General features: G+C 48.3%; 1 protein-coding gene across 2 annotated transcripts; it reads right to left on the bottom strand.

The window, feature by feature from the left end:
- Positions 1–24: 24 nt before the first annotated feature.
- Positions 25–21,267, bottom strand: LOC103816321 (SLAIN motif-containing protein-like). Of its 2 annotated transcripts, XM_030229057.2 has the most exons (9): positions 21,128–21,267; positions 17,868–18,562; positions 9,677–9,810; positions 7,503–7,652; positions 5,091–5,231; positions 4,213–4,530; positions 3,288–3,422; positions 2,904–3,210; positions 25–2,286 (listed from the first exon to the last, which is right to left on the bottom strand). In XM_030229057.2, the coding sequence occupies exons 2-9, from the start codon at positions 18,539–18,541 to the stop codon at positions 2,220–2,222; spliced, it is 1,926 nt and encodes a 641-aa protein (XP_030084917.1). In that variant the 5' UTR covers positions 18,542–18,562; positions 21,128–21,267; the 3' UTR covers positions 25–2,219. The 2 variants fall into 2 exon arrangements, with proteins under 2 accessions (XP_030084917.1, XP_030084918.1); XM_030229058.2 differs by lacking the exon at positions 7,503–7,652.
- Between the last annotated feature and the right edge of the window lie 484 nt (positions 21,268–21,751).

Below are 21,751 nucleotides of genomic sequence, written 5' to 3'. Positions count from 1 at the left end.
TTGGAAGCAGGATCATGCTTGGGGATGAGGGAGTTGGATTTCCTTTTGGACTTACAGAAGTTGTTGGGGGTTGTTGATTGTTATCTCAGTTTGAGACAAAGCTACATTTTAATGGTATCAGCCAGGGCCTGGGATGATAGAGAATATTTATTGGGAGCTGAAATGAGATCACTTGGGTGTAAGAACAGCTCAGAAAAATGAAAGGATAAAATTAACAGCTCCTGAGTGTGATGGTTCTGTCAGAGCTGTGCTGTGTTCCCTCCTGAAGTGGGACAGCCTCTCCCAAGTGCCTGTCAGCATCAGGTTTGTACTGGAAACACCTGGGAATCCCAGTAAAATCCAACCTCGGCACTTTCCTGCTGCTCTGCTCTGCCTGGAACTGCATCTAGGTGTGCATCTCCACAGCCAGCCAAGCTGGAAAACATGGAGACAATCCCACCTGCCTGAGATGCAGCCTTCAACTAGTTACTATCTGACTGTTCAGGAGTTTCTGTTCTTCACCTACTGTTACATGTCCATGGAAGAGCAGCAGTGCTTGGCTCGGGTGGGTGGAGAAAGGCAGTGCCTGGAAAATCCCCTCTGGAACACAGGACACAGAAAAGGCAACAGGAGAAGCCTCCAGTAACAGAGAAATCAGATGTTGCTGCTCTTTTACCTTCTGTGCCCTGGGACGATCAGTGTGAACAGGGTCCAGCTGTGCCAGCAGGGAGACATCTCAGAATAGAATGTTCTGGATGAGGGAAGAGCCTCAACAGGGCACTGCTGGCACCCCATGGAACTTTATCAGGGTGGGAGTGACAGCCAGGGACAGAGCAGCAGCTCTAGCTGAGCCTCCTGGGCCCCTTCTCTGCCCTGTGCTGCTGGTGCCAGCCCTGGCCTGGCAGGGGCTGGGTGGTGGCACAGGAAGACTCCTGGGCCCCTCACAGCACTGGGGCACAACTGTCTCTTCCTCTTTTCCTGGATCACAAGAGATCCCTGCGGGGCAGGAACTTCCCCTGTGCTGCTTCCTGCCTTTGGTTCTGCTCAGGCCACGTGTGGATGTTTCAGAAATGGCACACACTGAGTGCCTTGTCCTTCTGATCTCTGAGGAATTAAAGGTAAATCTCACTCCTTGCATCCTACCAGACTTTACTGAAGCCCTGTTAATCCTTGCAGAGCTCTTTTCTGTCAGGAGAGGCCTCGTTTGTGGCACAAAACTCGCTGCTGGAATAAAGCAGATCTATTTCAGCACCATAACATTTTATTAAACTACACTATCAAAGTCACATTGATGGCAGGGAGAACATTGCTATCAGTGCACATTTCCTGAATTAAGACTGTATTTGTAGCATCCAGCACTTGCTGAGGAAAAAGACACTGGAACAGAATCCTTAAGAGACAGTAGAAAACTTCTACAAAAGTCAGGGCAGTTGGGAACCAGCTGAGATCTCCAACACTTCAAGACAAAGCTGTGAGGGGATTTTTAAAAATTTACTCTTAAGTGGTGTTGAGCTGACTCAGCTGAGGTAAGGTGCTGGTGCCCAGCAGTTTTTAACTGGCATCCCTGTCCCTGCCTGTTCACACCCCACACAAATATTGTGTACTGCTCCTTGTGACCTGTGCTGACACCTGGATACAACAGCTCAGTGTTCTACAGTTATAAAAACCTGCTGCAGCTCTAGACCAGACAATAAAAAGTAGCAGAAATACATTCTATACAGAAGTAAAAAAAAAAAACAAAATAAAAAAAAAAAAAAAAAAACCAAAAAAAAAACCAAAAAAAAAAAACCAACAAACCAAACCCAGTTGAATTCCAGACAAATATCAGAGTACATCAGGTTGGGTTTAAAAAGTCTCAAATCTAACACCTATGTCACTATTTCTACTCCCCACGAGCTCTGCCACAGCACCAGCTCAGAGCTGCTTCTGGCACTGAGAGGACACCCCCAGCTCTGCAGCATCCCTGGGAGGGGATGGTGACAGACCTTCCCCAGGGCTGCAGCTGGGGTGTGGATGAAATAAGGCTTTTCCAGTCTTCCTGGGAAGACTCAGGGTTCAGTGAAGGGTGGGAGATGTGTGTCCCAGCCCCGGCTCCTGGCAGAGCAGAGGGAGGTGGGAGGTGTGGAGAGCACAGAATGAGGGATATGTACAGCAGTCTGCAGGGACAGGGGCTCAGGGCCTTTCCCAGTGAGGTCGTGCCCAGCCAGCTGGGATCTGCTCCACAGAGGTGTTCTGGGCTGTCAGTAGCACCCATCCTTCCAGGAGTCGTCCTCGGGGGCCTGGGGGGTCTGTGCTGCCTGGAGGAACCTGGGGGACAAAACAACATGTCAGGGACAGCTCCAGGGAAAGCCCTGTAGTGGACACAGATTTGAGGTTTGGGTTACCAACATCCCCCTGCCATGGTTAAGTGCTGGGTGATGCCCTGAGCATCCGCAAACACCAATATTAGGCACTTTAAGAAATTCAGTGGCTGTTACTGGATGCTTAAACACTGATATCTGCCAAATTTACACTGCTGTGACTTCAGCCTGTGACTGAGTCCAAGAGAAATATTTTTCCATGCAAATACAACCGAACATGTGAAAAATAATGAGGTATGTAGAGTACTGATATAAATAAGAAGATTAAAAATTCCCTTTTTTGTATTTTTAAAGTAAGTAGGTACATTTCAATGTAAGGCTCCAATGGGACAATAAGTATCAACAAGCACTAGTTGCTTATTAGTTTGATATTAGTCATTTCATAATAACTCAATTAATTTAATTTCCCTCAATAATAAATTGTAGCTTAACAGCTGTTAAAAAACCAGCAATAAGAACAAAAACTCTAAGTGTTGGGACACCACTCCCCATACCCTGCTTTCACCTGTGAACTTCATGGCACGGAGTTACCACAACGCCAAAGAGGTTTGCAGCCCCACTCACCTCCTGGATGGGGGCAGTGCCTTTCCCTTGGGCACGGCCACCCCTCCCACACCCGGCCGTGCTTTCAGGGCAGAGGCTTTGGCCACAGTGACCATGGTGGTGCTTCTGGAAGTGCAACTGCTGCTGGGAGAGCCTGTGTGGAGCTGTGGTTTGCGGACTGGGGGGACAGGAGCCGTGTAGCTGCAGGGCTTCCCCACCTGCCTGCCGGGCAGCAGGGAGTTGGCTCCCGAGGCCGCCTTGGGCTGGCGCCCCGTAAGTGGGGACTGTGCAGCCCCCGAGGAATACCTGAGCTTGCTGGGAGTCAGACCTGCAGGGACACAAGAGTACCTCAGGGTTGGCTTAAGAGAGAAGGGAATGGAGCCATGTGGGAGGTGAGGCACTGACCTGCTGACCGCTGAGTCCTGGGGATGCGGCTGCTGGGCACCTGCAGGTCGGACTCCAGGCTGCGGCTGCTCCGCACGGCCTCGAGCGCGCGCAGGCTGCTGCGTGCCAGGTTGGGCATGCTGTGCCTCAGCTCCTCTGAAAGCAAACACAGCCTCAGCCCCCTGCTGCTGCTCTAAAGTTTTGGAGAAACCCATGCACTTCAAAGCAGAGCAGTCTGTACCTAGTCCTTAGCTTCCAGTAAACAGCAGTGATTTTGAAATCATGGGATAAGGAGGTTGGAAGAGACCTTCAAGACCATCCCATCAACCCAGCACCACCATGATCATTCCTAAGCCACACCCCCAAGTGCCACATCCAGAAATGGTGACTCCACCACCTCCTGGGGCAAATCATTCCAAGGCCTGACCACTTCTGTAGGGAAACAATTGTTTCTAACACCTAACCTGGACCTCCCTGGTGCAACTTCAGGCACTTCCTCTTGTCCTTTCCTTGGAAAATGGCAGAAGAGACCAACCCCCACGTAGCTGCACCCTCCTATCAGGAGCTGTAGAGAGCAGTAAGGTCTCCTCTGAGCCTGCTCTTCTCCAGACTGAACAACTGCAGCTCCCTCAGCCACTCCTGGTGTTCCAGCCCCATTCCCTTCTCTGGCCAAACTCCAGCCTCTCAATGTCCTTTTCGTAGTGAGGGACTCAGAGCTGGACACAGCACTCGAGGTGTGCCCAGCAGAGGGGGCACTCCCTAACCTGGTCCTGTGGCCATCCTACTCTCGATCCAGCGCCCGTGTCTCTTGGCCTTGACCCCTGGGCACGTGCTGACCCACGCCCAGGACTGCCAGCTCCCTTCCTGCCCAGCAGCACTCCCAGGCCGGAGCCCTGCAGGGGATCCGTGTGTGCCAGAAGTGCCGTCCCGCTCGGATCGCCCTCACCTTCGCTGTTGGCGTACTTGAGGCGCTCCTGCATGGGGCTCTGCACCGCCCTGCGCGGGGTGCGCAGTCGCGAGGCCGCGGCCCGGCCCAGCTCCACGCCCGAGGAGGGCGACTGGCAGCGCGGGGAGCTCAGCGGGGACGGCGAGTAGCGGTGGGCGCTGCGCAAGGACAGTGAGCAGTCGCAGTCGTCCTCGTCCTCCAGGCTGTAGGTGTCGAATTCCTGGTCGCTGTAGGTGCCGCGGCGCAGCGAGTGCAGAGAGGCGCTGGAGCTGCGGCGGGACACGGAGGCGGAGCTGGAGGCGCAGTCCTGCCGCAGGCCTGGGGACACGGGGGACACGGGCAGCACCAATTCCAACAACACACCCCAAATTCCAAAGCAATGCTTTGGTAGTGATTTGTTTCACACTGGAAGGAGAGTCAGGTTAACACCTGTCCTCCCCAGAATCCATCAGCAGGAACAGCATCACCTGCATCAGTACTGGTTAATTACAGCACAGTTAACGTTCAGGGGACCTGCAGTGCTCCCTAATCCCACCTGAGATTGGGGACATTGCCATCAAGCTCCAGCAGGTTAAGAAGGTAGAAGAGTCTTATCTACAGCTATGGGAGTCTCATTTAGAGGTTAAATCTTCTAGTTTAATTCATTCTGCACCCACCAGCATTTCAAAGGTGGAAACAAAGATTTCAAGTCTGCCTCCCATGAAAACACACCTGCCTGGGTGGCACCTGGGTTATTTACAGCTTCTCACTAGCTTATGCCTTTATTGAAGTTTTCCTGTCTGACAATATATAAGCAACTTAAAAAAAACCCAACAAAATCAAACCAAATAAAAACCCCCAAAAAACCCCACCACCCAAACCAAACAAACAAAACTTACTCTCTTCCTGCAGCCGTGCCATGACCTGGACATCAGTGAGGTCCTGCAGTTTGTAGCCCATGGAGATGGAGTCGTCCGAGGTGCTCAGCTCACTGTCCACCGAGGACTGGGAGCTCAGGGCCGAGTGCATGCTCAGGTACCCTGGGGGAGAGGGACACAAACCCAGTCAGACATTCACAAGCCCACCAGGAGCAGCAGGGATCTATGCCAGGAATTCAGCAGTGCAGCTGGGAGCTTCAAGTCCAGCTGCGAGAAATAAGAACTTAGGAATTCCAATGCTCAGTTTTTAACCTGCAGTTTTCAGGTGCTTTTCAAACAAGGAATGTGAGGCTGACTGGCAGGAAGCAGCTTGGTCAGTGCTCATGTAAGAAATTCATTTTACACCTGAACTTCACACCTGTGTTTTCCATGTCAGCAGTTAGTTCTCTTCCAAGCTGGTTGAAGAAATCATGTTGGGAACCTGCTGCTTTTTCCTGCCTGGCTGGATTTGATCACAGTTGGAAAGGGCTGCTCAGCTTTGCTGGCAAATGGTTTATTTTAACATCATTGCTGAGTATTCAGGAGGTGTCCTGCCTTCAAATCCTCTCAGAACATGGCAGGAAAACTGTGAGCTTCAGGATGCTGAAATAACACAGTGACACAAGTGTGGCTGTACCTTAAAGGTGCATCTGGGTGTATGCTGCCCAAAAACACACTTCAAGTCAAGATATTGCACTATAAAATCCCATTTCTTTCCTCCTGGTGTCAGGAAAAGTCTGTAAGAGTTGAAATAAATCCATCCTGAGCTGGCCTTGCACCTATAGGATGTGGTGGAATGAACAAGCACAGGTTTCCTGCTGTAATTAACAGCACCTTCAACACTGATTAAAAATCCAGCTGGACTTGAGACCAGCTTTCTAAAAGGCAAAACTTCCAATCCAACTTTGTTTAGTTTGGCTGTTGCATTTCAAATTTAAAGTCTAGTTAAAAATAGCCAAGGAGGGGAAAAAACTGCTCCTTCTTCCATCAGTAAAGCTGAGCTGATGATGGTTTTCAAACAGAAACCACATCTGGGCTTTGTCAAAGGCTTTGGTTTGGTTTTCAAGGGAAATCAGTTAAACATTTTCCATTTGAAGGGTAGAAAAGCTGTTTTTTCTTGGAAATAAAATAAGATTTGGGTCAGTCAGGTTGACAGGAATCTTTAAACTCGTCTTGGCACCTGCACAAGGCACAGGGAAGAGGCACCTGAGATGAAGTGAACTCATCATATGCTCTGAAAGGACAGAGCCTGTCCTGGCCCTGCCCTTCCACCCAGCACATTTGCAGAAGCCAAAGACACTTTGGTTTTATTCATCAGGAGCTGCTTCTGGGTAAAAAAGGTGCTCAGACACCTGGATTGCCCCCCACCCTCATATGAAAAACAAGAAATTGCCTTAGAAATGTTTCCCTGCAGAGCTCAGCTGGCAAAAGTCCTCAGTCCTAAGTGCATCCTTTTGTTTGCAAAACAGAGATAAGTGTTAATTTCTATTTATAGCAGAAAATCAGACCTATTTATTTATAGCAGAAAAACAAACCTGCACCTGTGAAAACAGCCACAGGCAACCTTCTTCTTTTTTCAGAGGGAAAAAAAGTTCATTTAACATCAAGTTTGGAGGCAGAGACTGTTAAACATGCTTTGTATTTTGAAACATGCAAAGTAGGGTTTAGCAATTTCCACACAAAACAAACAAAGGACGAGTCCTTTGATAACAGAGCCAAAAGGCAAAGCCTTTGTGCTGGGAACAGCAGGAACTGCACCAAGGATAACAAATGGAGCTCCTGGAAGGGTGTTCCTGGCTCCTCAGGCACAGGGAGGCTACAGGCCACAGCATTTTGGAGGAGCTTCATTATCAGGCTGTAACAAGAGTCGTGGCTAAGTTGCCTCTAAGGTAGGGAATCTTCTCCACACACAATTAAGGCTGAAGGAAAACTTTTGGTATTTTGTTTTAGCTGCCAACTCAGGCAATTGAAGGCTTTACCCTGGAGACTTTGGCAGCTTTTTGTTCCCTGCATTAATCAATATTCCCAAGAGAAACCTTCCCCAGAAAACTGAATCTAAGTGACTCTATAAAGATCCATCTACAGTCTACAACATTACTCAAGAGCAATATATTTTTGCCCCAACAGCTGTTTTCTATTTTAAGCCACTTAAAATTAGTACAATTTATAAAAATATATACATAGAGAGAGAAAGTAGAGAAACCCAAACCAAGAAATAACTACAGGACATTTAGAATGCAAGGAGGTTTTCCCCCACACAAATGAAACCTGGGTGAGGAAGGGAGCAAATGAAAAGGGGAAAACACCTCGAGTGGCCATGAGAACTTTTCCCTGTGCCAATCCCTACCCCTCCTTGCATTTTAAAGAGCCCAGTGCTGCAGTGCCATGCCATACCTGAGCTGCCACAGGTTAGTAGTGCTTTGTTAGTCGATTTGAGGTGCCCAGGAGAGTTTAGTGCATTGCTACAGGAGCCTGCCTCGGAATTCAGGTTATGTGCGCTGGGAGCTGCCAGGGGGCTGCAATACAGGTTTTTCCATCTACTGGCTAGAAGGAAAAATACAAAAAAGCCACAAGGGTTAGCAAATTATTTTGGAAACAGAAAGCAAGATCAAGAACAGGATTCAATTCTGCAGCAGAGGTACTTGGTGCTCCCTGCCATGCTGCAGGGAATGCAGCAGTGCCCAGGCCCCCACCCGTGTCCTTTAACTGCTTTTGTCCCCTCTTAAGAACTCCAAGAGGAACTCCTGGCAAGCCTGGCTTTGAAGAAGCCATACATTTCACAAAGTTCCAGTGCTGGATGGATGACTATTTCCATCAATATCTGCCACCTCTACACCCCCTCATTTTCAAGAGCTCACTGAACTTTATGTTAACAAGTGTGTTATTCTGAATTTTTGTGATGGAACCAAGACAGTGTTAAACCACAGAAACAATGCCAATTCAATAGAAAAAACAACTCTTTGAATTAAACTCATTCAGCTCACACACACTCACATGTTCATAAACAAACCAAAATAAGGCAGGTGGCAAAATCAAGTGCCCCCATCCTTACTGGAGGTGGAAAGAAGCAGCAATGTGAGGAAATTACTCACACCATGACCTGGAGATACTCAAGGGGCTGCTGAACTGCCCACAGAACTCAGTTCTCCCTACTGTGAGAATATCAGCTCAGAATAAAATGAAGATTCATCATATTAATTTCTCATTCATCATTTTATTTCTCCCACAAATATTACCAGGTCAGACTAAGTACAACTGAAGCCTGATACATTTCAGAGGGAAAAGAGGTAATCAAAGAGATTTAATTCAAATTTCTAAGCACAGATGGTTTAAGAAAGCAAATGAAGTTTGTTCTCAAAGTCTATTCAGTTATCTCCAATCAGGAATGCCAAGGTTAAACTCAAGAGTTGCCTGAGATCTCAAGCAGTGCCAAAGACTGTTACAATGAAAACTAAAAAAACCCAGACCAACCCCCAAAGCAGTGACCTCAGACTCCAAACCACAGGGCTTGAATTGTTGGTTAAAGTGAAATCAGAATTTCTGCATTCCCATGGAGACAAACCCTCAGACACCAACATGGGGACCCAGCTGGGGCTGGATTCCAGAGCTCAGGGATATACCTGAACTTCCAAGCATTGATTCTCACCACACACAGCTTTTGTGTCTGAAGGTTCCTGAGTCCACCTGGACAGAGGAGACTGCAATACATGTCTGCAATAAACCTGGAGCTGCAGCAAGTCCTGACCAGGAGAGCTGCATGAGAGGGAATCTAGAGACGGTAAAAACTGATTCCTTTCCAACCCCTCAGAGTCCAGGCTGCCAGGACCTCAGTGTCCAGCCCATTTTACACAAACCTGGGGGCCATTTGGACTGACACAGGCAGGATATGCACCAGGTGCACTGCAGGTGATGCAGGACAGAGGTAGGAGCAGAATAAATTAATTTTTGTCCTGTGACCTGCATCTGTTGGGAGAACACTCCCACCACTGAAAGCCCAGGTGGAAAAGCAAAGTCCCAAAGCCAGGCCCCAGAACACTGCCTGTGATCAGAGATATCCCCACTGCACACAACATTCCAGGTTTTCACTTCAGGCAGATGAAATCAGGGTTGTCCTCTCAGGATTAACACAACCCACAGCCACCAGGAAGTGCTTTCAAGGGATGATAAACTGGAGGAAAAACCTGGTTTCCAAGTGACACCATTCCTTCAAGTTTAATATTTCATTGTTGTAAGCTTTGAGCAGCAGACAATTTCTTCATCCAGGTAAGAGCAGCTGGAAGATCCAGCAGGAATATCCAGTAGGATATCCAGAGAAAGAATCATCACCACTAGGAACACACAGCACCAGGAGTTCTTCTCCAGAAAGAAGCTGCAAGAACAGTTTGCCATGGTTCCCTTTCCACTCCCCAGCAGCACATTTTTTCCTCTACACATTTTTTACATTTAAAAATGTTTAAATATGAAAAGAACTTAAAAATTCAAGAGCCTGACAACACGAAGCTCAATTTTCCTGCTTAGAATGAGGTCTGCATGGGAGCCCAGAGCAGCAGAGGCTGCAGCTGCCCTACCTTGGTCCAGCCTGTTGATGAGGGTTCTGCAGGCAGCCTCAATCTCGGGGCTGGGGTTATCCAGCACCTGCCGGCACCACTTCAGAGGAGAGGCTGTTTTCTCATCCATGGATTTCCTTGGAGACACATAGAGCCTTTGCAAGGATTCAAAGGAGACGGGAAGAAATGCTCATTAATTCAAAGCACACAGCTACCAAAGTGCCATTTGCTAGAGTGCAGCCATGAGGAACAAACAGTTACCCAAATTTAAAAATTCAGGTTTAAATAACAAAGAAAATGTACTGCCACAACAGGAAAATCCATGGCTTCACAGAGAAAACCACAGGCTCTGCAAGGCAAGGTACAATCCTAGGCTGCTGCAACAGTTGTTGGAATACTCACCTGTCTCTCCCTTCACTCCCCTCTTCCAAAACACCCCCCTCAGAGGCAGTGAGGGTTTGAGGTGCTCCTAACTTGAGCTGCAGGGTCATCTCCTCCCAGGAGTTGTGGTTTTTGTTTAAAACCCTCTGGATATGTCCTCTTGGCAGCTCCGAGACAGCCAAAGGTGCATTCCCAGATTCCAGGGATAAACCCTTTTGCTGGAGGATTCAGACATTCCCAGACAGGCAGGAAGTGTGGCTGTGCTTTATCTTCCCTGCAATGTCAGGTAAATTCTCCTCCAGCCTAAGTGTCTGCCACATCTCTGACACCTCCAGTGCTTTGCATGGACACCCAGGATTAGCCTTGTGGACAGACAGATTTAATCATCCTAAACTCCTGGATTATTTACAAGGGATTGGGTGGAAAGCAACATCTTCATCAGATTTCCAAAGCAGAACATTCCTCTGAGGAAAGGTCAAAGCTGGAAGAGCCTTTGCTATAGAAGCAACTCAAGTATTTTATTTACACATGCCACATTTGTAGCTTTAAAAGCAAAAAGCAGTTCCCTATTTTTTAATGTTTTTGCTGTTCAGCAACACATTCAAAACTTGCAAAGGGAAAGAAAAATCAGTCCTCTGTACCTCCAAAATTAAAACTGTTTTCAATTCTTGCAGATCACTTGGAGAACACCCTGGTGCAGAGGGCAGTGAGACCTCAACCTAGATCTGGAGCCTGATGGTCTTCAAGGTCCCAGCCAGCCCAAATCCTTCTGGGATACTGTGATTTGCGGACATCAGGTTTGGCTCTCAGGTTTCCCCTCCCCTGAGGCTCTGAGGAGCTGCTGGCACAGCCTTCAGCTGCACCAGAAAACCCCCAGCAGCAGCTCCAGGGTCAGCTGGGAGCTCTCCCATTCACACAATCCCACAACTGCTGCTTTCCCACCAGCACCTCCCTCTCCTGGTGCTCCTTCACCTCAGGAACCCAGGTGACAAAGAACCCTCCTGGTCACCAGCAAATCACCTACAGCCACACCTGAGCATTTATGGTGTTCCCAAAGCTGGCTTCACTGATGTATCCAGAGGATTTCACCTTCTTCAGGCCAAAATCCAGTATTTAAGCATAAAGTAACCCTGAGGGTGGAGTTAAGATTTCAAGAGCTGTGCTTCAGTTGCCTCCTCCCTTCTCTCCCAGCTTTTGCCACTCCTGCAGCAAGGTACACAGAGCCTTTTTGCTCCAATTACTCACTCTCGCAGCCAGCTCAGATCCAACCCATAGAACACTGATTTCCACAACAAAACTGCTGTAAATCAGCAGGAATGCCAGTCATTATCCCACTCCTTCCTAAAACCTAGGTTTAAAATAGAGAGAAACACTGTGGGACTCTCAGCTGTCAAGTGTCCTGGCTGTAACACCAACACCTGGCCAAGACAGAACATAAACAGCTGGGATATTTAAAATATTGTACAGGTCTGCCTGACCTACTGCCCTAGCTCCTGTCCTGACCCTAACCCTTACCCTGATCCAGGCAGGGATAACAGGGAATGCAGAAAGCAACACTCCCCAGACATGGCGGTTTTTGGGGCTATGAGATCACTGCATGCAAGAGCTCTCAAAATACTGCCTGTTACTTGCAGAAGGACATTATTCTCTATTTTTTGACACACCACTCCTGACTTGCCAGCCCTGCCTCTGGCCAGAGCCATCTTTTTCAGGGAATGGACTCAGCCTCTTTAGTCACAACTCACACAAAAGCTCTTCCCACCAAGGATAACACAAACCCAATTGCAAATAAAAACATCCAAAGGCTAATTTGTTATTGACAAAATAAATGCTGAGGAATGAATGCAAATATTCCTGACTCTCCAAAGGTACCTCTCAGGGCAGACCCCCAGCCAATCTTGCTGCATTTCTGCATGAATAAATGAGCATTACAAGCACTCAAATCCAATCAAACTCAGGAAGCAAAGTGCTCCCTCTCCCTGGATTTACTGTATAGCTCAGACCACAAAAGGAGCAGTAAAACCATCACATAAAAAAGAGGCCAACAGCCTCCTCAGGGCAGGTCAGGCTGCTCTGCACACATTCCAGGTTAAGGGAGAGAATCCTGCCCTGCTCCAGCAGTTGTTCAGCCCAGCTCCTCCCCTGCTCCTCACCCAGGGGCATCCCAGCTGAGGATGGCAACACTTGTTTGCTTGGCAAAGCCATTCCCATGTGGAGCAAAGCTGTGGAGTCCTCTGGGCTCTGCCAGAGGACTCTTGATTTTTTCTGCTGACAAGTCCACTGGCAAGAGAAGCGCTCACAATTTCCCCAAACCCAATTAAGTGAACACAGATCAATTCTTCAGAGCACTGACAGGCAACTTACTAAAACCAAAGGAATTCTGGTTTGATTTCACAGCACCAGGGTTCCCGTTTTCCTTCTGTAGGAGCTTTGGGAAGGGCTCAGCACCCTGACTCCTCCAAAGGTGTTGGCACAGCACTAAACTAAAAGCACCAGCTCCTCAAATATGTAAATGTGAATATTTCTCTGGACATATTAAGAGCCAGAAGTCACCTTTTCCTAGGCTCAGGAAAGTCCAGTGACCAGTGTCACCCACCAGAGGCTGACTTAACCCAGCCTCACATCCAGGGAGCTAAAACCTTGGGAAAAGGGGGGTGTGAAAAGCTAAAAACTCTTGGCTTTGTTTAAAAACACTCAGATTTTTTTCTTTCTGGTACTTTCTGCCTGCAGGCTGCTTGATTTGCCAGGTGAACTGAATCCCAGAAGCACTGGAAAAGCAGGAGCCACCTCAGAGTCAGGCAGAGCTGAACACAGCCCTGCTCAGGACCAAGCCTCACCCTGCAGTTTGTTCCTCCAGCTCAGCAGTTTGGGTGTTCTCTCTAAATGTCTCTGAATGTTTTCTTTTGTCAAACTGCAAATGAAAATTGGTTATTTAGATACTTACAAGGCCTCATACAAAATGCACAAAGTAAACATTTGGGCAAATATTCCCAGTTTGATGTATTGGGGGTTTGTTGTATAAATTATTAAGTACAAATGAGATTTTCTTCAACTTCTGAGAGGAAACCCTTCAATAATAAAGTATCTTTACTTTCTGCTTACTAATGTTTGTGTTTACCCTGTAAAACAGAGTATCTTGTGACAAACATCTCTGGTAAGGACCCAGTGCCACAAGGATTTTTCTTCCATTAAGTTGTAGCTATTCACAAATAAATTTGTGATACACTCTGCACTTTATTCCAACATAATCCAGAGCACTAAAACCAAGGAATATTCCAGAGATACTACTTCCCTTATGGAATCAATGTCACAGAAGGATTTACAGGAGTTAATGGCCACTATTGTTGGATTTTGAAATTCCTGCTTTAAAAAAAACCCAAACACCAAGAATGCAGGAAACACAACAGCTTTCTCAACTTCCACAATGCACTGAGAAAAAGCATCCTCACACTGAAAAACTGATCAGAGCAGCTCTAAGAGTGAAATCCTAGGAATTTTAGATCCTACTCATGCAGAGGATCTGCAGCAGAAATCTATAAATTGTAACAGCAGAATTCAGGCTGCAGAAGGCTCTAGAACAAGCGCATTAGGAAATTAAACTGAGCGTAAAGCAAAGGCCATTTCTGAAGACACAGCTTGGGTTATTATCCATCTTCCAAAGCACTTGGCACCAGTGTCTGCAGCAGCTCCAAAAATGGCAATCACTGCACTGATTTGCAGACCTTTGAGTTACACACAACAGAGCAAGGAGAAGGAGAAACAAACAGCTGAAAGGGTTTAGAACAATTCAGGTGTATGAGATACACCTCCTTCAAAGGTGCTAAATTCACCTCCTTCAAAGGTGCTAATTCACCTGCTAAAAGGCAGCTGAATTCCTCTCCAATGCAAGGATTTCAAACAAGTAATACATCCATTTTTCTTTCCTTTACATATCAGACTTCAGAGAGCTGATTTTTAGATTTAGTACTCTGCTTATGCTGTGCTAATCTCAAATCTAAACACTACTGCTGAACAGAAATCCTAACACAGAGAAGACTGGAGTAGAAAGTCACAGTGAAACAATATTACCCAGGTTCTGAAATGATAGAAACATAAAAGGAAAAAATGGGAAAAATCCTGTGGAGAACACTCCACACAAAACTATTCTGCTGTTAGCCCAAGGAGAGGACTGAGCTTTATTCCTAAGAAATTGCAAAGAGAGGAAAAGATGGCACTGCAAAGACACTTTCTCATGTCTATTTAGGGACTAATCCTGCTGAACAAAACACCAAAAATAAGCCCCCAAGTCAGAGCAGCTCCAAAGCTCACATTAAATGGATCTCCTGACCCAGCCAGCAGCCCATACAGTGATGACAAGGCAGCTGGGGTGCAGCTCAGAGCACTGCTGTGAACACACACACACCCCAGCACTCCTGCAGCAGCAGGGCCAGCCTGCTCCCCACCTCTCTGGCACCGACACTGAGGATTTCCCTGCCCACCCCTCCTTTCACAGAAATGTGAGGAACAGGAGCCACAGCCAGGAGCACTTCCAGCCTCAGCCACAGGAAGCCAGGCTCTGCCATCAGAAGCAGTTCTCCCTCCCAGGCTGAGCTCTGCACGCGATGTCACCACCAGGCAGGTTCTGCCTTTCAGCTCTGCCACGCAGGGAGGGGCTGGGGACACTCCCACAGAGCTGCACTGGGCTCTGAAGCAGCTCCTGTACCCAGAGATTGTCCCAGCAGGGTAGATGTCACCCAGCACAAGCAGGTAACACTCGCCTCAAACCAGTCAGGAAAGGTTTGGAGAAGTCACTCGTGCATTATTTAATGCAACAAGGGTAAAAACACCTGATAAAATGACCAGTCTGAGAAAACAGGACCTTGCAAATCGCTGTCTCTAAGTCATGTAGATCTTGTCAGCAGCACCCTGTCACCAAGAGATCCCAGGGAAGCCACATCACAGCTTGTGAAGGGTATAAATGGATTACACAGAGACACTCTGTAAGTAACCTTCTCCCCCAGGCTGGAGGCACAAGGTGCTGCACTGGTAGAATTCCTGGATTTTGTGCAGCATCATATCCTCACTTGCTGGAACTTCCTCAGAATTTCTCTCCCTATCTCCGATAGTACAAGTAGCAATGATTTCCTCCAATGCACTGAATTAAAGACTCAAACACGAATGTAGAAGGTGGTCACTGGACACAGAGCAAAGGCTGAGAATTGCATACCCAGGAAACTCCTGCACTGGCATTTCTGAGAGCAAACCACACTCCTGCTCCCTGCAAACACCAATTCAAGGGCACCCCACTTGCTGTGCTGAGCACGGATTCAGGCAGCAGACAACACAACGCTGAGGAGAAGACAGTATGACCCAGTTTCAGTTGAGAGAGAGAGACTTTTGGGAATGAGAGCAGCAACTCAGGGATTCACCTGAGTGCCAGGGATTCCTTCTTCTCCCAACCCCACGGAAAAACCCCAGAATGACAAACAGTGGGGAACACAAACAGTGTAATGCTATCAGCAGCAGACCTGGTTTGTTCCCTGGGTAAGAGGGAATTTGGATAAAAGCCTTCCCAAAACAGCTCAGGAGCTGCCCTGTGCTCGAGTCCAAGGTGAGCATCACTGAGCTCCTCAGTGGTGCCAGAGCCCAGCTCCACAGGATTGGTCTCCAGGATATTTACAATTTTGAGCAGCTATTTGAGAAAGGGAGCTGAGGGAGCAGCCAAGGCCAGGCAGACCAGGGCAGAGTTACAGCAGCTGGGAGTGGGCTCTGCCTCGGGTTTCACACAGCTCAGTCACTGCAAACACAACTCCAAAACACAACCTCAGAGCTGCTGAACCAGGGAAGCTGCACAGACACTTCTGCAACTTCCAGCTGAATAAAGAGAATAATTTCAAAATAGAGAAGGGACTGAGACTCCACCTGCACCTGCAGAGAACAGCAAGAAACCCTCTGAACAATCCATCCTCCTTCCAGGGAAGAAGGATGCACAATATTTTAAAAAGGATTGCAAATACACAATACACTCAGCTATTCCCTTTGGATTTGCTCAATCCAGGCAGCACTAAATTCCGCCCATCAGCAAAGCCACCTTGTTAGAGCTAATCCTAAATTCACAGAGAATTAAGGACATTTGTTGGGTTTTCTTTTTGTTTGCTTTAAGAAAACCCTCCCTCCCCTCCAAGCAGTTTACTGGTTCTTGCTGTGGGAAAGCACAAACACCGGCAGGGGCTGTACGGGGGATGTGTTTATGGAGACAGTTTGGGATATTTGGCAGTGAGCACAGGCTCTATTGATTGTACACAGGATTCATTCCCCTCTTTCAGAATGAGCTGCAGAACAAGAAGCCACCACAAAAAACAGCTTCCTGTTTCAGCAGGTTTGTTTGACAAGAGGAAAAGGGAACAGATGGAAGTGATGTAGCACAAACAAAGGTAATTTATGGAAACAGTACTTGCACAAGTGGTCTCGATCACCACCCTTACCCCGCTCCTCAGGGGCCTCTTTGCCACAAGTTAACCTGTTCCAACCAAATCTGACAAGAAAACAGTGCAAACAAAGCCACAAGGATCCTACAGGGTGCAGAGTAAAGGGTACCTGGGAAAGAAGGGCCTTACCAGCCACCAACTGAAGGAAAGGTCAAAGAAGAGAACTCCTGAGCACAGAATCTCCCCTGATTCACTGGGCAGCATCCCCTGCCTGAGTAATTCTCAGCCTCTGAGACTCAACAGAATTTGAAGACTCTCCCTTGTCACAGGCTCTATAAATGTGAATATAAACCGGGCTGCTTTCATTAACATGGAAATAAGCTCATCTTCCATATGCAACCTGTTATATATATTCCCGTATATAGTTATAAGAAACCTGCTCAAAATGCTGTTTAGGTACATTGAAGAGTTCCAATGATCAACTCAGAACCAGTTTTGGGTTTTAAAAGCACACTTGCAAAGAAAAAAAAAAAAATCACATTTTAAATGTAACCTCAAATTCAGGCTGGAGCTGATGCCATGACCTCATTGAGCTCCACTCCATTAACAAAAACTTTACCTTCCCTTCTAACAGCTAATGAATGTTTGGAGCTGAAGGTTTGGTTTGTGTTCAGCAGCCCTGTCCTTATTAATCTGGCTACACAAATTTGAAACCCAATTTGCAGAGCCCTGAGGCTCTTCCTCCCAAGTCCTACAAATTAACAACTCCGGGTAAAATCTCAAGTCCCAGCTATTGCAGGAGCAAGGCTGGAATAACCCTTAAATTTTACATTTCCCTTGTCCTTCCAAAGGTTGTTAATCTACTGATTCATAAAACAAGCTCTAAACAAGGCTGGTGGTGGAGGGAAGAGTCCCAGAGAGTCGGGTCAGTTAAGGATTACATCATTGATCTGGTTCAGTTCATGTCCCTGAACAAAAGAGGTGCTTAACTGGAAAGAAACAGCCTCCAGGAGCTGGGAATGGTTTGTCTCTTCAGGTCCTAGCAAAAGCCATAAATTCCAGATGCTCTATGGATTCTTATTGACAAAATTGTTATTAAAATATGGTATTTGACAGTTGTGTATAAGGTTTAAAAACTCCATTATTCATTCATCTGCATGTGCTATATATATATAAACTTGGAGGGAAAGGAAGCTGCAGCAGTGGCTGGAAGGAAGAGGGAAAAAACAGCACCAACAGGTAAACTTATTTTTTAAAACATAATGGTCTGGCACAATGGATATAAAAATAAGAACAGTCACTAATGAGAACTGCATTCTTGCTGCTAAAAATTCAAGTCCTGTACAGAAATCAGTTTATAGCTTTAAAGGAATTGCTCATCTGACCACAGCACATCCCTCTCTGCCAGGCCTGGGGGTACCTACCAGCAATCCTCCTCTTCAGGGCCATTTTCCAGTTCTAACACTTTGACTTCATCCAGATCCACATGACTCGGAAGCCCCTCTAGATCTGCACCCTTTTCACTGGGATTCTGTTCATGGATTGCAGCTGGGGTGTGGATCCCTGCCACGAGCAGGCTGCCCAGGATCTCGGCGCTGTCACTTGTATCCACAGGTGAGGGACACTGGCCATTGCTGTGGCTCTGCTCCCCATTGGGAGACACCTCCTCGGGGGCACTGTTGCACCTGTATTGCATTGGGGCATCCAGGGCTCTTCTGAAGTTGTTCTCGCCTTCCTCCTGCCTCATCTTGCTCAGCTGGCTGTGCAGATCCGCCATCAGCTGCAGCTCCTGCTGCTCGGCGATGGCGTTGATGCTGTTGTTGATCTCCATCCCGTTGAGGCCAGGCTCACGGTTATCCACCCTGGCACGGATGTCCCCAGGCACGTTTGTCCCCAGCAGGGTCCTGCTGCTCCTGCTCCTGGCATGCTGATTGTCCAGCTCCAGCCTGCAGACCAGCTCGCGCAGCTTCCGCACCTCGGGGTCCACATCCTCGGGGGGCTCCGGGCCCATGGCCGAGTGCTCGGGGGCGTCTCTGCCCAGGGCCGGCTCCAGAGCAGGGTCCTGCTGGATCAGCGGGGCATTCCCGGGCACCACCATCCTCCAGGACACCCAGTCCCACTGCAAGGCACCAAACACAGCAAAGAGCCACAAGAGTTTTAGCCAAATGGAATTAGACACCGAAAATTCTGGCTTTTCTAAGCATCAGCTAATTACACTGGGGTGGAAGGTGTCTGAATTTCACCCAAATCCAAAAAGAATCAGGGCGGAACATTGCAAAGCCCACATATTCTTCTGTCTGAACTGCAAGGATGTGCACCTGTTCTGCTATTAATGAGTTTAATAGAAGGAAGCTGATTTAATCCCCCACAATAGTTTAGTTTCCATCTGTTTACCAACAAAATACTTGAGAAAAGCACCGATGGTGCAAAGTCAGGAAACATCATTAACAAGGTGCTGACGTCAGACAACAACAGTGTCAAGAAAATGGTGAAAACATCCTTTGTTCATTACCGGGTTTATCCTGGAAAAGCAAAAAAAACTTGGAAAACTTTCTATATCACCTTATGCCAAAGTAACAACAGGAACTGCAGTTACTGTGGTACATCAAAATAAACTTAATGATTTTACTGGTGTATTTTCCTGTTAAAATTGAAAAGAGAGGGGTGCAAACAGGAAAAAATAAAAAAAATTCCAACTTAAGATTACACACTCCACTAAGCCAAAAAACCATAAAGTGCATTTCACACTAGTTTTACAACATGAGCAAATGCTGCTTTTCCCCTCCACCTGATTTATGTGAGTTCTCAGTTTCACTGGGCACATTCACTTCCAAACTGACTCTTCACTGAAACCCCCTAATAGTGAAAATTGACTGAAAAAATTAACAGTCCATGGAGCAGTAAACCGGGTTAAAAGTCAGAAATCCTCTCTGTTTTGCAGAAGGAGGGCAAACAGACTGAGAGAAGAGGGAGTGAGTCAACACAAAGTTTAAAAACTGATGCACTTGTTACAACTGCAATCAAACCCTGACTTTCTGTGGCTGTGGATGTTCTTCCCCCTCCCTCTGCTGCCTGAAAATGTCATCTGTTTGTATGTGCCATTGGGCAAAGGAAACCACAAAAACTCAGCGTCACAAGGTTACAAACAGACACCCCCATAGGTACCTCAGCATCTCTATTATTTAGGCACTTGTAACAGCAACAGCTGGGTACATTTCTTTTAAAATACATTTTGTGTTGTTGGGGATTTTTTGCCTGATTTTTTAATTATTATTTTGGTCGTCTATCTACAAGATGTAAATTTTCAACTTCCACTCGATTTAATAAAAAAATACAAACAGCCCTTAGGAAGAGCTGCGAGGAAGAGAGCACACTTTCCACCCATATTCCAAACCTGTGCCTGTAAGCAGCACTGCTGAAGGCATTTTGCCTTGGAGAAAGGAAATTTACTGTGTAGTTACCGAGCAATCCCATTCCCACCCATGTGCCAGCTTCAAAAAGCTCCTCACATGGATTCCCACTCCTCCAAACCCACAGGATCCCCTGGGGTAACTACATGGTGTGATTTCCAAAGAGATCTCCAAGGAAGGAGCAGTGTGATTCCCAGAGATATCCCAAAGCTCAGCAACTCAGGATGCAATAGTGGAGCCTTTTAGGAGTTCAACTGTCCAAGCAAAACAGTGGCTCAAGGAGTCAATTAAGGAGATGGGTCACCCAAAAAACCGGTTCCCTTTCAAGGGTGAGGAGCTGCAAAAAAACCTCACGTGAGGAAAAAAGACATTTTGAGGGGGAAGAGCAGCTGAAAAGCCTTGAGTCTTGCCCCACAACTACAAAGCCTAAAAACCACCAAAAAAAAAAAAAAAAAAAAAAACCCCCCAAAAAAAAAAAACCAGCAAAGACATGCGGGGGAAGAGATACAAACCTGTGAAAGTTAATTTCATAGTGTAACGGGGGGAAGAAATAAAACACGTTTAGAAGAAGGCAAAAAGGCGGCAGCCGTGAGCGGGTCGGAGACAATAATTCGGAGTTTGCCGAGCAGACATCCGGGTGTCTCACCGAGGGTAACGGTCCCCTCACCCGGCGGGCTGCCAGGGCCAGGGGGTTCGGAGGGCTCCGGGAGCTGCAGGGGCTTGGAAGGGCGAGCAAAGGGACTGTGGAGGGGCTGGGGGGGGCTGCCATGGGGTTTGGGGGTGGTCTTAGGGGCAATGATGGCCATGGAGTTTACGGGGGATGCAGGCTCTGGGGAGGCTCTCGGGGACTCTAAGAACCAGAGGGAGGCTATGAGGGGGCTGTGGGGGGGGGGGGCTCCGGTGGCCATGGGACTATGTAGGGGGTTCCGGGGGGCAATGACGGCCGTGGGGCTGCAAGAGCTAGAGGGGAAGCTGTGAGGGGGCTGCGGGGACTGTGATGGCCATGAGCGCTGTGAGAGGGCTCTGAGAGGCCGAGGGGGTTGTGATGGCCGGGGGGCTGTGGCAGCTCCGTGCAGCTCCGAGAGCCGGGGGGTAAGGCAAGGGACGGGCTGAGGGTCTGAGGAGGGCTCTGAGCGGGTTCCGATGGCCGTGATGAGGGTGCGCGCTGTGCGGCACGGGCGGATGCGACCCCCGCGGGGGGTACGGGCGCGGCTAGTCCGCACCGAGCGCGGCAGAGCCGAGCGCGGCGGGCACAACCCCCCCTCGGACGGTACCTGGATGGATGGACAGACGGCCGGACGGGCGGATGGCAGTCGGTCGGAGGGCGGGCGCCCGCCCGGTCGGTGCCGGTGCCGCCTTTCTCCCGCGGCTCAGCCCGGCCCGCGAACGGCGGGAGGCGCCGCCCCCGCCCCTGTGTGGGGAACGGGGGATGGGGGCGCTGCGCCTGCGCGGGGCCGCCTCAGGCGGCGGCGGCGGCGGCGGGCGGGCGGGGGACGGCCCCGCGAGAGAGAGAGCGAGCGAGCGCGGGCAGCTCCGGTGAGGGGTACGGGAGTGAGGGGATAAGGGCGGGCCAGGGCAAGGCGGGGAAAGGAGGTGAGGTGGAGTGGCAGTGAGAAGGGGAAAAAGGGGATGGATGTGGGGGAAAGAGGGGAATGACGATGGGAAGGAGGTGAGTGGAGTGAGGGGGATGTGGACGTGAATGAAGAGGAGAAGGGATGGATGAGGAAAATGGGGATTAATGAGGGGGAAAGGGGGGAGTGGCAGGAAAAGGGTTAAAAGGGGGAAAGGGATAAGTGAGGGGGAAAGGGGAATGGAATGGGTGAGGAAGGAAAGAGGGAATTAGAGGGAAGTGGAGCAGGTGAGGGAGGAAAGGGGGTTTGTGAGGGGGAAAGGGGTGA

Source organism: Serinus canaria, chromosome 4A, assembly GCF_022539315.1.
Source record: "Serinus canaria isolate serCan28SL12 chromosome 4A, serCan2020, whole genome shotgun sequence".
In the NCBI taxonomy this organism is placed as follows: Eukaryota; Metazoa; Chordata; class Aves; order Passeriformes; family Fringillidae; genus Serinus; species Serinus canaria.
Note: the sequence above shows the minus strand (reverse complement) of the source record. Positions and strands in the feature narration are given on the sequence as shown.

Coding starts and splice junctions, on each gene's coding strand:
- LOC103816321 (XM_030229057.2), bottom strand. CDS start 18,541: ATGGTGGTGCCCGGGAATGCCCCGCTGATCCAGCAGGACCCTGCTCTG. Junction 5,232..7,502: donor ACTAACCTGTGGCAGCTCAG/GTATGGCATGGC, acceptor CCTCTCCCCCAG/GGTACCTGAGCATGCACTCG. Junction 3,211..3,287: donor CAGGACTCAGCGGTCAGCAG/GTCAGTGCCTCA, acceptor GTGTCCCTGCAG/GTCTGACTCCCAGCAAGCTC.